Source organism: Exophiala aquamarina, assembly GCF_000709125.1.
Source record: "Exophiala aquamarina CBS 119918 chromosome Unknown aczIA-supercont1.21, whole genome shotgun sequence".
Lineage (NCBI taxonomy): Eukaryota > Fungi > Ascomycota > Eurotiomycetes > Chaetothyriales > Herpotrichiellaceae > Exophiala > Exophiala aquamarina.
Window position 1 is genome coordinate 429,056 of NW_013550567.1, and position 14,252 is coordinate 443,307.

Sequence of the window (14,252 nt, forward strand, 5' to 3'; positions counted from 1 at the left end):
GCGCTAACAAGCAGACCCATGGTCTTCATCCATAAAATGCTCTTGTAACAAGTAAATTGAACCTAACCAACTCCGAAAAGCTCATTGCAGAAGCATTGAATCATCGGAATCCTCACCTCCTGTGTCTTTCTCGATTTCTCTCGGGCCGTTATAAACCTCTCTGGGCGCTTGATGCTGGCTGGGAATTCGAACATGCTCCTGCATTGCTCCCAGCTCGAGTAATCGTTGCATCTCTCCTTGATGTTTTAGGCTTTGTCGAAATTCCATGTCGCCATGCACTTCACGCTGAACATGTTCTGACTCCTGTGGCTTAGAAGGTCCCAGATGGCCGAGAGGTTCCAGGTCAGATATTTTTTGGGATTCATGTCGTTTCCTTTTTCTGGCAATCCGCTTCTTCGGCAGGGTCAAGCCTCCATCCGGAGGCAGTTGTGGCTCCGGAATTGCCTCGATTTCAACCACGTCTGCTTCTTGGTTACGTGGCTTTTTCGATTTTGCATCTCGTGGTGATGCACTGGGTGAGGCGTGGTGGGCCCAACTATCTATCCCGCTCAAGAAGTCTGTGGACGCGCTATCTGATCGTTTGTGCGTACTATTTTCGCTGAGACCTCGTCGCTTGTTGCTCTCAAGCTCCTCGTCTTGATGGTGCAGGGCAGCAACGAGTTCTCCAGGCGTATTGTGTAGAGGCCCAGCCGTGGTAGATTCATTGATCGAGGGAGTCAAATCTGGAATCTCCAGATAAGCATTATTAACTTCGTATTCATCATCGCGGTCATTCACCATGTGTTGTCCCTGTGATCGTTGAATGAGAGTAGGTGAGTGGGGCCGTCTGCGACCAAGGTCGGTGTTATCATTTTGGACGAAGTCTTGTTTTGCCGATTGATCTTTGCTCCTGCTTTGCCGATCTGGAAGATCTTCACAAGTAAGAACTTCAGACGTCCGTTGGTGAGCTTGTCTCAGTCCAACAAATCTTTGTCTCGCCTGCTCAACATCTTGTTTCATTATTTGACGGCGGTCCGCCTCCGATTCAGGCAAGTGATCTCGTCTTGGAATCATGATGCTACCAACTTCCGGCAGTTCGTAGTCGGACTGTTGCTTCTCTTGCCGTCGGTGAACCTCGAGAATCAGGTCTCGAAGCCTGGATCTGAGATCTTCGCTTCGAATCTCGCTTGGCCACGACTGAGCACTTTCTTCGCGCTGCAGTATCCTGGCCACGAATTCGTTGGGATTTGCCACAAATTGCTCGAGATACATGCATAGGTACAGGCCACAGTCGCTGAAATTCCTCTGTGTCGGGATGCCTTTGGCTGTCATTCCCTGTATAGCAGACATTTCAATATCAAGATTTCTTTTGGCCTTTCCTTCAGCTAAGATGTAGCTTTTGAGGATGGAGCATGTGCTAGAGCGTGAAGCGCCAAGTGAGTCTAGGGTAATAATCACAGGCTTGTCGAGTGGAATTTTAGGCAAAGATCTACGGATTTGTTTCCGTTTAGTGGACCCTTTTTTGGGATATGATGGCGCCATCTCAGTCACGCTGAATTCATTGTCACTGATGGTGAGACCAGCTAGTGAATGTTGGGTCTCTTCTGCAGGTGCCTTGGGATGATATTCGAGCTCCATGCCCAAATCTGAGCGGACGTGTGGTAGATGCCCGGTAGCTTCATCACAACTCTGCATTTCTGGCTTTGGGTTGGGCCTGACCTCGGTGGGATCTCCGTCTTCATCTTGAGGTGGAACAAGATTTTGAAGATTGCAAACGATGGCCAGATACCAATGCAAGTTTTCATTGACAGGAACGACCACGAAATCGCGATTGAAAATGTTGATCGACTTGGTCCACCGCTCAACAGCTTCAAAGTTGATCCCTCTTCCTTTCACATTCTTTGTCAAACGTTCGAAAAAATATGAGTTGAAGAAATAGGTTCGTTTATAGAGCTCTGGTCTTGTTGTTTCCATGTAAGTTTCAAGGTATTGCATGAAGAACGATATAAGGTTATCGTTGAGAAACTCGTCATCATCAAGACGACTCAGATCTTCGAAAGGCACTGTAGCAGATCGTTTCCCGGGTTTAGGGTAGACGAGATCGCGAGACCAAGGGGGCCCCAATGCACCAGTCGCAGATAGGGGAATTTTGGTTGTTTCTTCAGCTTCCAGTACCTTGAGTTTCTCTTTCTGTTCATGATTTTGGGAACGTCTTGTCCTTTGTTGCGGGTCACTCTGCTGAACGCTCTCTAGGGGCTTATGAGGAACGGCATGCGGTAAGCTCACTCCATCTCGGGTTCGTGCTATCTCAACTGTGATATCTGGCTGCGCTCCAGAACCGCGTTCTACTCCGGAGACAATAGTCTGTGTTCGAAAGTTTGCAGTGGGTGCATCAAGCCGGTCAACCAAGCGCTGTCTCTTTCCTGTTGTGCTCATCTTTGGCGAAGGCAACTGACTAGGGGCAACGCTGTCAGATTTCGTGCCCTCTTTCTCCAAGTGCACGTAGGAATTGGCTAGAGCATCTTTCGCTCGTGCGAGTGCTGTCTCCATCCATTGCCTAAGGAAGGTTAGAATACCCGGATTGGGCTTGAGACGAAACTTACTGATGCCGTATTTGTAAGTTGAAGGCGGATGTGATTTCTCGCAGAAGATTTATGAAAGCGGTGGCTGAATCTTTCGATGAAAATCTGAGATACAACGATTTCTGAAGATCGTCACTCCGCGAGAATCGGATGTTGACGAGACTCTCGTTGTCGTATCGCAGCTGAACGATTTTGTTTATTGAGAAAGGCGTCAAAACTGGTTCTTCGGACAGTAGGCAATCCTCTAGGTTGATACAGAATTTTTCTGACTCGAAGTCCACCTGGACGATATAGGCACCGGAATTGTCGAGACTAGAAAACACCACCTCTTTGAGGCAGAAAGAATATTGTGAAGATCGGTTCTTGTTATGTCGGCGCTTTGCAGGTTTTGAGATATTTGTGCTCTTCGTATTACCATGAATGAGTTTGTCGAGTATTTCATGTCCCTCCAACTCCTTCTTAGGCGTGTTTACTGATGTATGGTAATTTGGTTTCAAGTTATCCACACTCTCGTCCACCAGTATCCGTTGCTCGTCCTGCTTCTGAATCTTGCGTCGAAGAGATGATATTGCCTCAGACCTAGCGAAGTAAGGGGAAACTGTTTGCGTTGAATGCTCCTCTCTCGAATTTGGAGACGAATTGCCGAGTATGTCATCTTTCTCAGCTTTTCTTTGCCTCGCGGAATTTTTGGTGAAGTCATCTTCATGTTCTGGCGAAGGGGACACATAATTGGGGACTTCGAGGGAAACCACCCGTTGCCTCCCCGTCACGGCCCCGTTTCGAGGGCCTTGGACTTGATGTCTTTGTGATTGGGCGATCGTTCTCGTCCCATCATTTGATGGTGGACTTAACCCTAATTCGTCAGCCGAATCATCAATATAATGGCCATTATTTGAGTTGAAGGCCGAGGCCGAGGCGGTGCCTGGCCAGGTTGGATGAGCAGATTTGAATTTCTTGTTTGGAATGGTGTGGTCATTTGCACGTGGCTCATCGTTGAGCTTAGAGCCATTTAAGGGTTGGTGTTGCCGTGTTCCGCGACGAGGAGTTGTTTTGTCCTGGAAAAAGGCTGATCTAGAACTCGTTGGTGGTCTGTTCAAAGTATTGACTGGCCTATGCCCACCCTTGAACAATGGTTAGAAGAGTAATCTATTAATAGCAGAATACATACCAAGAAAGCAGGGTTCTTCATGGGATCTTGAATGGCCGTTGCGTCGGGTTCGCGGTGCCTATGGAAAGTCTCAGTAGGTTTGTGTTGTTCTGAAGCCGATATGTCATACGACAATGTCCGAAGCAACTTCGACTCTTCTCTTGATTCCGATCTTGTCCGGCAGGTTCTCGGGCGTGCTTGATAAGGTCTGAAAGTAAAGTAATCAGCCATGATCTTGGGCAAAGAGTGGGATGTGTTGAGCGCACAGTTGTGGGGAGGGTTTGCGGGAGGTGTGGTGGGAGTGACTGTCTTCTTCATCACTGTCAATCTGGCAGAAGGACAGGGTCAGTTGTGTTGTCTTCCATCAAAGCCACAATAGGCAGTCGTAGTTGTTGAAGAACTTACTGCAATGGGATCACATTCAGCATTGTCATGCAGGCTCAGGAAGTCTTTTATCGGGGTGTGTTTGCCTTGTCTGGCAGAACGATTAGAGGGCATTTGAGCCCGGGATCCGGTTGAGCTGGAGGCATGAGAAACGGCCAAAGGAGGCTTGTGGTTGTTTTGTTGTTGACCAGCCGGACCAGATCTAGATTTAGATCCAGATCTGGAGGGGGGGTCGGAATTGGCTGCGTTCCAGGTGGAAATCACACTCTGGAAGCCATCAATTAGAGCCTCTGTCCATTTGGGCCGCATTTGCTGCTCGAGAATACATGTCCTAGGATATAGGAAGGGGGTCCTACGGCAATAGAATGGGGATATAGAGTATCGCCGCGGTGGAAAGATTCATGTTGCCAGTTGGGATGTCTGCGGTTGGCACTACTACTGGGCAGTCGCACAATTGCAGCGGCCAACGGTAGTGGCTGCATTCCCCACAATTTGGAATCGGGGCGGATTAAGTAGTCACCGACAGGCCCTCCTGCCACTCGGTGAACGGTAGGTACGTCGCACAGGCATGAGCGCATCTGCATTTTAGCCATCTGAATTTTCTACCTTTACGTCTCTTGATAGAGGTGCTACCGCCGCAAAGAATTCGCCTTGGGACAGGCCAGTCAAGCCTTGAGCTAAGGGTGGGCAAATAGTGTACGGGTGGGCAGCCTTCCAGCCGCTGTCCAGGAAACGACGACTGGCACTGGCAATGTCAACAGTTAACAGAGCTACAGTGGTATCACTGGTAGGCTCCAGTACTAGACTGATGAATACATCCATTTCCCTGCTCTTGCTGGAATACCAGGCACAGCTTTCCGATCCATAATACAAGGCCAACTCCTGGTCGGACCTAGCAATTTACTGCTATCTACCTAAGAAGTCGTCGGTTTCTTGCTTTTTTCCGACTCATCATGCAACGTGAGGCGGCGTCTTTCAGTGCCGCCGGGCGTTCCGGTCACTTTTTGTTGACGGGCCTCGTCCAGAGCTGATCGCTGTGCGATGCTGTCATCGTGACTCTTCCACACCATGTTCGTATCGGGAGGAAAGGCCAATATCCTCTTGATCGTCTCTCTAGAGTCCAGTTAGTAAACCTAGTGTCAAGACATGGACACGAGCCCTACCTGATCTTGACGTTGCGCCCACCGTCGTTCTTCGTCCACACACTGAGCACATCTTCTCCGCTTCGAACACTTAGCACTGCTCCACAAACCTCTTCACCGGCTTCCATGAATTGATCACCGATGATTGCCAGTAGGAGATCTTCCCAGTAGCGATCTGCGACACCCTTCTTCAGTCGCACAATCCATTTTCCGCCTTTCTTATTTGCTTCGTCTTCCCAGACTGGTCGAATCCCGTCTTTGAAAATGTGGTAGTCTGACACTGTCGGCAGCAGTGACGGCCGCTTGAGATGGCAATATATCTTCCAGAATTCTTCCACCGTGCCAATCGCAGCCAGCTTCAGAGTTGATTTTTCATAGTCGGAGAATTTGTTCGCTGGTGGGCGGTAGAAGAGGTTCCAGGTATTTCGGAGCTGATGTTCCGTGGAAGAGCTAGATGTTGCTGGGGACCGTACAGCGGGCTCCACCGGGGCTGCTTCTGCTGGACCGTCCGCCTCCTTCTCTTTCTTATCTCTGGAAGAAAAGTCAAAGCCAGAGCCAGTTCCAGGAGTCTTGGGAGTTTTGGCAGACCCAAAGGACGCGAAGGCGCCACTTCCTAAGCCAAATGCAGAGGATGCGCCGACCGAGGGAGACTTGGTCCCCGACGGGGATAATGCGTTGAATGGATTGTTCTTTCCGTGTGAGGAGGAGTCGCCGAACCGTCTGCTGTTGTAAGATCGGGGGGAGTCTGTTTTGCTACCATCCTTGACATCCTGATCCCTCATGGACAACGAGAGCTTGCCAGTACTGCGTATGGATTAGCCTATAGTCAGGGTAAAGGCCGAAAACAATGAGAGAGACTCACTTTGAGCGCCTCGTCCATAGATTGGCGTTTTCCATGAGAAAGAGGAAAAAGCGCAGACACTACAGGATGCTGCCCGGGAGAACCAAGCCAAGGTCGCGGTGAACGCCGACTCCAGGTCAATCGGCGACCCAAGGCTCGAGGGTGAACAATGAATAGGCTAAATCAGTGGCCGGGCAGGACGTAGGAGAGGCAACACCAGTGGGGAGATGCGGTTGGGTTGTGAAAAGGGCAAAGAGCAAATGGCAGCCAAAAAGGTAAAAGGAATTTCAAATGTTGGTACAGACGTCGAATGGGGAATCGAAACGAAGGAAAACAGTATTGATGGTAGTATTCGCGAGCGGTTTACAGCGGTGGAAGTGGTATGCAAGAGTATGGGAAGGGAAAGATGAAGAGGTGTTGTGAGATATGGAGTCCCGGTGTGGTTGTTTAACTCAATAAGTCGAGGTGAGATGCCTCTACGCTTTGCCCTTGCAGATGCAGAACTCGTCGCCTTGACACCGCCAATCGACTGCCTTGCCCCCCAGGAGGCTTGCCCCAGTTTTCCCTGTTCAAGGACCATCACGTACGCGGTTGAGGACCAAGAGCCCTACGAATGTGGTTAGTACATGGCGTCGGTAGAATGCCAGGGCCGCTTGTTACGCAGGGCCGCTAAACGCGTGCCAAGTCCAGCTAAACCATTCTGGAACTCCGAGAGTTTGCTCCAAAGACAAATCTCTTTCACTTCTCCGTTCTTGCTTTCCTGTCAAAAATCTTCAGACCACCAACTCAAATCATCGTCAGCTAGGCTCTCGTCACCATGAAGCTGGCGATTCCGATGTGTGTGTCGAGAGTATCTGTCTGCATGGCAGTCCGCATCTAAAACCATCATCACGAGGGCCCTGTGGCTGCCATGATGCGTTGATGACCTGATTGACGGAACAAGCTTAGAAAAGCATCGTGTTTCTCGCATCTGATTCCTACAATGTGTGTAAAAGCTGTCCGAACCTCTCCCGCCCTGCTTCGTGATGGAATTCTCTCCTCTGGTAAGCCGATAGCTCAGCCGCCTGTGGATATCTCCACAACGGCGCTGGCAGGGCATGAGGTCTGATGGCAAAGTCTGATCGAGTTTCCTTACCTGACCCCTCTTCCTGGATCGACAATGTTCAATACTTTTGGTACTGACTTCGAATGTGTTCAGATTCCACCGACTAGTCGCTGATCCTGAATTTAACACATCCAAGATGGTTGTCTTTGCTCATCCGGGGAACAGGTCTGAATCTTTCAACCACCCCGGCAAGTAGTAGGGAATCAAGGCCAACCCCAAATCCAGATTTTCGTTCCCAAACCCTCTGTGAAGTCGCTTACACAGCATCCATGCTCGCACGAGAAGTCAGTTGCTCGTTCTGGTTGCCCAGCTTGGAAATCTGCAGAAATGCATCGACACCATATCCCTCAAGACTGTGCAGCTCGAGACCACCAGCCCAATACTCGGCATACACTCGACTCATGGGTAGGCCCATTCCTAGCCTGAAGTCCGGTGGTCGTGATGCAAGCGTACTGAGGGAAGAATCCCGACTTCTTCCCTTGGACGCAGGATTTCCTGATGTTCGCACTTCTTGCATTGTGCCGGCAAGTGTAGGTACATCCCTGAAATTCTCCAGTCGGGAAGCACTGCGGGGCCCTTTGTTGAATGACCAGAGAAATGGCATGATTTCACGAGGAATACCTCCGCCTTGGTCCGAAATACGAATAACCACATTCTGAGGTGCTTCGCAAATCAAGACATCGATTGGTGGTGGTGGCTTTTTCGTCGTTCGAAACCGTTGCATGACCGCTTGAACTGAGTTCCGTAGTAGTTCCCCAATGATGTACTCGAGATGGCTAAGCACGTAAGGAAAGGTAGCATTGGTATGACCCTGAATTCTAATTTCGGGAATACTTGTATCCGAAGTTGCCGATGACCTGCACATTTCTCTGGTGAAACGACCGCACCGCTCAATAACTTCTTTGGCATTGCAGCGTAGTAACACCTCACCGACGAATTCGTTCTCAGAGCTTGGTTGAGGCACGTGCCATGGCGAATTATATGTCTCGGTGAGCGCAAGATGCTGTTCGGCAATGACTCTCCTTGAGATTCGAGCTCGCAACATGGCCTGAACAAAATTGTCCATAGTATCTGGAGAAACCAACTCTTGACACTCGAGAACCCCGACGACAAGACTAGGTATGATCGACAAGTGCTCTTTCAGGTTCTCGCTGATGACCTTGCAAAAGGCATCGTTGTCCGCGACGGTCCGTATGACGGGGAAGCGGCGAAAACTCTCAAAAGACTTGTAGTATAACTCATAGACCATGGAAAGGTGTGGATTCGTGACCACAACATAGGGCAACCGTTGTATTTCTCGTAACCGGTGGGCCAGTCTGAAAATGGGTTAACTATTGACATGGGGGAACGGGCTGGGCGATTCTCACCGTGTCGGTAGTTCCATGCGGACGTAGTTGGCGGAGCTGAGGAGACGACTCTCGGTGAGGGTGCGCCCAAAGAAAAACAGCTGTCGAAGGCTGATGGGACGATTCGGTCGGTCAACCCAACTGCTCCCTCTCCATTAATATGGACTCGCGACAAAAGAGAACCGAGAGGGGGATGTACTCGTCCAAAGCCGAAGCTGGTCGCCATATGGGCGGGCTTCTTCCAGCAGGGGAAGAGATGTGTCTCTTCAACACGAAGATGGTACGAGCAAGTGGATTCAAATTCAAGCTGGACAGCTTGGAGGAACGGGCGGCTTGCAGCATCTCATATCAACTGCACGGACAAGGCAGTGGAATCATGGGGGTGACTGTCAGGACAGAAAAGATCATGATCCTCCTGCGGTCTGAGTTAGCCCATATGGATGTGGCACAAAAAGTGATTGGAGGGGGTGAGGAGTCATACAGCTGGAGCAACTTGCGAAGAGAGGGTTTGCGGAGGGACGAGAGTTGGGGTTGATAAGATAGTGGTAGCGCCTGCTAGCTTAGTCTGGTAGCGAACGAAGAGGGCAGTTGAATCAACAATTAGTCGGACGGTGGGTGGGATCTGTCGGTAGTGGCCCGCTAATCCACCGTAGTGTTCTAGTGTGAGTCGGTCCAAATAGGTTAATCACGTAGATGTGTGCCCTTAGGACGGCCCTGGACGGATTGATGGTTGGGGGGGTATCGTCATAATTAGGTGCTGACAGTCCTTGGAGACTGAAGTGAACAGTCGTTATTTATCGGTAATGGCTTAGCACGTAGAAGCTAGATAGGTGGCAAGCCTTGCAGCGTTTGACTGCCTGTCGTGGCTGGCGTGGCCTGTAGGCTGCACTACAGCCAGACACACAGCCCCAATTTCTGAAGCCTGCGCACCCCAAATTGACCAACAATTACACTTGAGTCTTGACTGACATCTGCTTCTATTCAAACAGCCGCCACCACGCCTCCACCCAAACGAGCCTCACACTACTTACGATTATTTTCCTGTCCTTTTCCCATCCTCATCGCGCGGACAGTGTCTTGCATCAAGGTCTTTTTGTCGACTGCGAGACCATTTTCCACTACCATCTCCTTCATTCTCTCTCGCCTCTCCCACATCCTCTCCTCGTCTTGGCTGCCTTCCTTACAGAACAAGCCGGCCAGTGAAGTGGGTTTGGCCTTTCGCACCCGCGGCTTCCTGCAGACATCTGCTTGTTGCGGAATACGGTGCAAAGAGCTGGCTTGCCTTCCTCATCTCGTTCACCGTGGCTTAACTGACCCAGCATGGAAAATGTATGCTTGATTTCTTCTCTTTTCTCTCTCGCTTGGTTACTACTACTCAATCATGGATGCTGACGTCGTCACCTCGTTGCAACGACTACAGTTGGCCGGCCCTGACATGTTACTTGATGGCTATGATCAATATGCCAACCATGACAATGAGGTTGTCAACATTTCTCCAGATGATGCCTCCGAAGAGCCTTCCGAGGCCCTCCCACGGGCTGATGATTGTTAGCTGCTCTCCTCCTCCTCTAACCTGCACCCAACAATCCCCGCTAACTGTCTGCAGTTGAGGCAATGAAACGTCATGTCCTTGTCGACCTTCCCGATACCGAAGCTGAAGCAGAAATATATCACACCTGGCATATTGAAAAATGGAGGAACATGCCAAGGAGAGAGCATGGTCCTGTCTTTGAATGTGGAGGTCACCCATGGCGTGTCCTCTTCTTTCCCTATGGCAACCAAGTTGACTGTGCTTCTTTCTACCTCGAACATGGCTTTGAGGGTGAACCCCCTACCGACTGGTACGCCTGCGTTCAATTCGCTCTGGTTTTGTGGAATCCGAATGATCCAACTTTATTTCGCTCACATACCGCCACCCACCGTTTTAATGCGAAGGAGGGTGACTGGGGTTTTACTAGATTCGTGGAGTTGAGGAAGGCCTTCCATCAACCCTGGGAGGACGGGACTAGACACCTAGTTGAGAACGACGAAGCAAAGTTGACAGCATACATCCGGATAATCAAAGACCCCACCGGTGTCCTGTGGCATAATTTTGAAGGATATGATTCCAAGAAGGAGACCGGAATGGTCGGCCTGAAGAACCAAGGCGCAACTTGTTATCTCAATTCCTTATTGCAGTCTCTATACTTCACAAATGCTTTCCGGAAAGCTGTCTATCAAATCCCAACTGAAGAGGAAGCCAACCGCGGGAATAGCGCCTGGACTCTCCAACGCCTATTTTACAAATTGCAGAAGGACAAATTCGCCGTCTCCACCAACGAACTCACCGCTTCTTTTGGCTGGGATACTCGGCAGATCTTCGAACAGCAAGACGTGCAGGAGCTGTCCCGCATCTTGATGGAAGTCCTAGAAAAGAAAATGAAGGATACTCCCGCCGAAAGAACTTTGCCAGAGTTATTCGTTGGTAAAACCAAAACATATATCTCTTGCATCAATGTCAATTTCGAGTCCTCGAGGATTGAAGAATTCTGGGACATTCAACTCAATGTTCGCGGAAACAAAAATCTTCACGAGAGTTTTATGGACTACATCCAGGTCGAAACTCTTGAAGGTGAAAACAAGTATGATGCTGGCGAACCGTATAAGCTTCAGGATGCCAAGAAAGGTGTCATCTTTGAAAGTTTCCCTCCTGTGCTGCACTTGCAGCTGAAGAGATTCGAGTACGATATCAATCGGGATGCCATGATGAAGGTGAATGACAGGCACGAGTTTCCTGAAGAATTTGATGCATCCCTCTACCTGTCCGACGATGCTAGAGCTGCTTCCACTGAGCCATGGCTTTATCAATTGCACGGCGTTCTCGTCCACAGCGGCGACTTCAATGCCGGTCATTATTACGCGTTCCTCAAACCCACAAAGGATGGCTACTTCTTCAAATTTGACGATGACAGGGTCACTCGGTCTACCATGAAAGAAGTCCTTGAAGAAAACTATGGAGGAGAGTATGCCAACGTAGCCAATGGCGGACCAGGACAACGTCAACCATATATGAGAGGCTACTCGACCAAGAGATCCATGAACGCATACATGTTGGTTTATATACGGAAAAGCAGGCTCGACCAGGTCTTGCTTGAAGTTAATGAGACTGACATGCCATCCCATATTGAGACGCGAATCACCGAAGAACAAGCTGAGCTTGCTCGAAAGAAAAAGGAACGTGAAGAAGCCCACCTCTACATGAATGTGGGTCTTATCACGGAAAAGACTTTCCAGGAACACCATGGTTTTGATCTAACGAGTTATGATCTCGAACAAAGTGATCCGGCCTCAGCACAAATCTATCGCCTGTTACGCACCATGAAAGTTAGCGAGCTTGCGGCTCAAGTTGCAGGAGAGCTGGGACTCGAATCCGATCAAGTCAGACTTTGGGTCATGGTGGGCAGACAAAACAAAACAAATCGCCCAGACCAGCCAATTAGGGATGTCGACATCACGATGGAAGAGGCTCTGAATAAATATGGGTCGAGGGGACGGCCCTTCTATTTATGGGCAGAAACCGCATCGCCGGGAGAAGATGGAAAAATCGACTTCCCGGATACCGCTCAAGCTGCTGGTGGAAACCTTCCGATCTTGGTTTTTCTCAAATACTTTGATGTCAAAGCGCAAAGACTTACGGGTGTTGGTCACGTCTATGTCAAGAAATTGGACAAGGTCCAGGAGATTGCACTACAAATCAACAAGATCATGGGATGGGACTCAACTACGCAGATTCTTCTCTTCGAAGAGATCAAGTTTTCCATGATTGAATCCATGAAGCCGAAGCAAACATTTCAGCAATCAGAAATTCAAGACGGAGACATCATCTGTTTCCAGCAGAATTTTACGGATTTAGATTCCTCAGCCATCACCTATACCGACGCACGTCAATACTACGACTACTTGCTGAACAAAATTCCTGTCAGCTTCTTTCCCAAACCTGGCAGCGAGGGGGATGCATTCACTCTCGGTCTCAGTAAGAAAATGACCTATGAGCAATTTTCAGCCAAGGTAGGCGAGCACCTACAAGTCGATCCGACCCACATCCGCTTCGCGACGATCAGTGTGACAAACAACAAAATCAAAATTTGGATCAAGCGTGGGATGAACCACAATCTCCAGCAAATCCTCCAATCACAATTCTCATCATACGGTGGATATGCAACACATCGTAACGACGCTCTGTACTATGAAATCCTAGAAACGAGTCTCGCCGACTACGAGACCAAGAAGATCATGAAGGTAGTTTGGCTGACTGAGGGCATCAGTAAAGAGGTGAGTAGGATAATATGATGGAGGCAAGCTGCCACTAACTTTGATTAGGAGCAATTGGAAATCCTGGTCGCTAAGAACGGCATCATTGGGGATCTGGTTAATGGCATCGCCAAGAAGCTAAACATGGATGAACAGACTGCAGCCAATATTCGAGTGCTTGAAGTTCACGGCGGCAAGATTCACAAAGAGTTGATAGAAGATTTCAACGTTGGTGGAGTCAATGAGTTTACCACTCTATACGCAGAGAAGATTCCTGATGATGAACTGAGGGCTTCAGATGACGACAGATTCATCTATTGCTACCACTTTGACAAAGAGGCCAATAAGCCACACGGCGTTCCCTTCAAATTTATGCTCAAACCCGGAGAGCCGCTGAAAGACACCAGGGAAAGAATAAGCAAAAGAACCGGAATCAAGGGTAAACTTCTGCAGCAGATCAAATTTGCTCTTCTTTCGAGAGCGGTTTATGCAAAACCAAGATACCTTGACGATGAGGATGTGATTGTCGACTTGATTCAGGACGGGGATGAGATGCTCGGCTTGGATCACGTCAACAAGGCAAGGAATTTCTGGGGGCGAGCTGAGGGGATGTTCATCCGGTAGTTCTACGGAAACAACGGTATCGATCATTGGTGAATTAGTCCGGAAGCGATCCACCATGTTTGCTTGCGCCGTATAGCATGCAGACGGCTTGCCATAATGCTGTTCCTATTTACAGACTCTGTACCATCTGGACTGATGAGTGGGCCCACTGAAGGCGCCTTGCTTTGGTCCCAACAAAGGAACAAAAACGTTAAGGTGTGAGCTCTGGTGTTTGAAGGCTTTCTTGGATCCAACTATCGGGAGCGAGCAGTGTGTTGCTGCTGTGCTGACGGGATCAGCTCGCGGACCTGCTCAGGACTTGGAGGGTAAGAACCGTGGTTTCAGAGAAACAAGGGGCACTTGTACACATACATAAAAACGTGTCATAAATACGTGCTAGAATGAAGTCATGATCATGGTCAATCAATCTTCCAGTCTTTGGTTCTTCCAGCTAATGTCACTAGGATACCCCTGTTAAGGCTACATCAACACCAAGCATACCATCGACAACGCATTCCATACTCACCAAGGCCACTTCCATTCGGCAGGCTTCGATAAGAGCAGATGATACATGGCAAGGCCACCCTGAAAGGGGCATAACCATCCCCTCACATTGATGCCGAGCACTGATCTTGGAGGAACGCAACTGATCTATGTCTTATGCAGACTGACGAGTGCCTAATTTGTCAAGCCGCTCTCTTGGACCTCCATTTTCCGACTTGGCTGGCCAGTTAAGTCAGGCTACTAGGGCGTCTAGGCAGGACAACGAATTCATCTTCGACAGACAGATAAAATAATATATGTCCAGAATATGGCTGCCGAGATATTGTGTT

General features: G+C 49.3%; 4 protein-coding genes across 4 annotated transcripts; 1 reads left to right on the top strand and 3 right to left on the bottom strand.

The window, feature by feature from the left end:
• Positions 1-81: 81 nt before the first annotated feature.
• A1O9_12201 (uncharacterized protein) lies at positions 82-4,401 on the bottom strand (the record flags this gene model as incomplete). The annotated part of the gene is made up of 6 exons (XM_013398999.1): positions 82-2,536; positions 2,583-3,682; positions 3,730-3,787; positions 3,839-3,916; positions 3,975-4,036; positions 4,114-4,401. The coding sequence occupies 6 exons, from the start codon at positions 4,399-4,401 to the stop codon at positions 82-84; spliced, it is 4,041 nt and encodes a 1,346-aa protein (XP_013254453.1).
• An 850-nt stretch (positions 4,402-5,251) lies between these two features.
• Positions 5,252-6,131, bottom strand: A1O9_12202 (translation initiation factor 4E; the record flags this gene model as incomplete). Its single annotated transcript, XM_013399000.1, has 2 exons — positions 5,252-6,038; positions 6,097-6,131. 2 exons carry the CDS (start codon positions 6,129-6,131, stop codon positions 5,252-5,254), a joined length of 822 nt encoding a protein of 273 aa, XP_013254454.1.
• Positions 6,132-7,436: 1,305 nt separating this feature from the next.
• On the bottom strand, positions 7,437-8,564 carry A1O9_12203 (serine/threonine protein kinase; the record flags this gene model as incomplete). The annotated part of the gene is made up of 2 exons (XM_013399001.1): positions 7,437-8,496; positions 8,548-8,564. 2 exons carry the CDS (start codon positions 8,562-8,564, stop codon positions 7,437-7,439), a joined length of 1,077 nt encoding a protein of 358 aa, XP_013254455.1.
• Positions 8,565-9,907: 1,343 nt separating this feature from the next.
• On the top strand, positions 9,908-13,440 carry A1O9_12204 (ubiquitin thiolesterase; the record flags this gene model as incomplete). Its single annotated transcript, XM_013399002.1, has 3 exons — positions 9,908-10,073; positions 10,133-12,837; positions 12,886-13,440. The coding sequence occupies 3 exons, from the start codon at positions 9,908-9,910 to the stop codon at positions 13,438-13,440; spliced, it is 3,426 nt and encodes a 1,141-aa protein (XP_013254456.1).
• Positions 13,441-14,252: the final 812 nt, after the last annotated feature.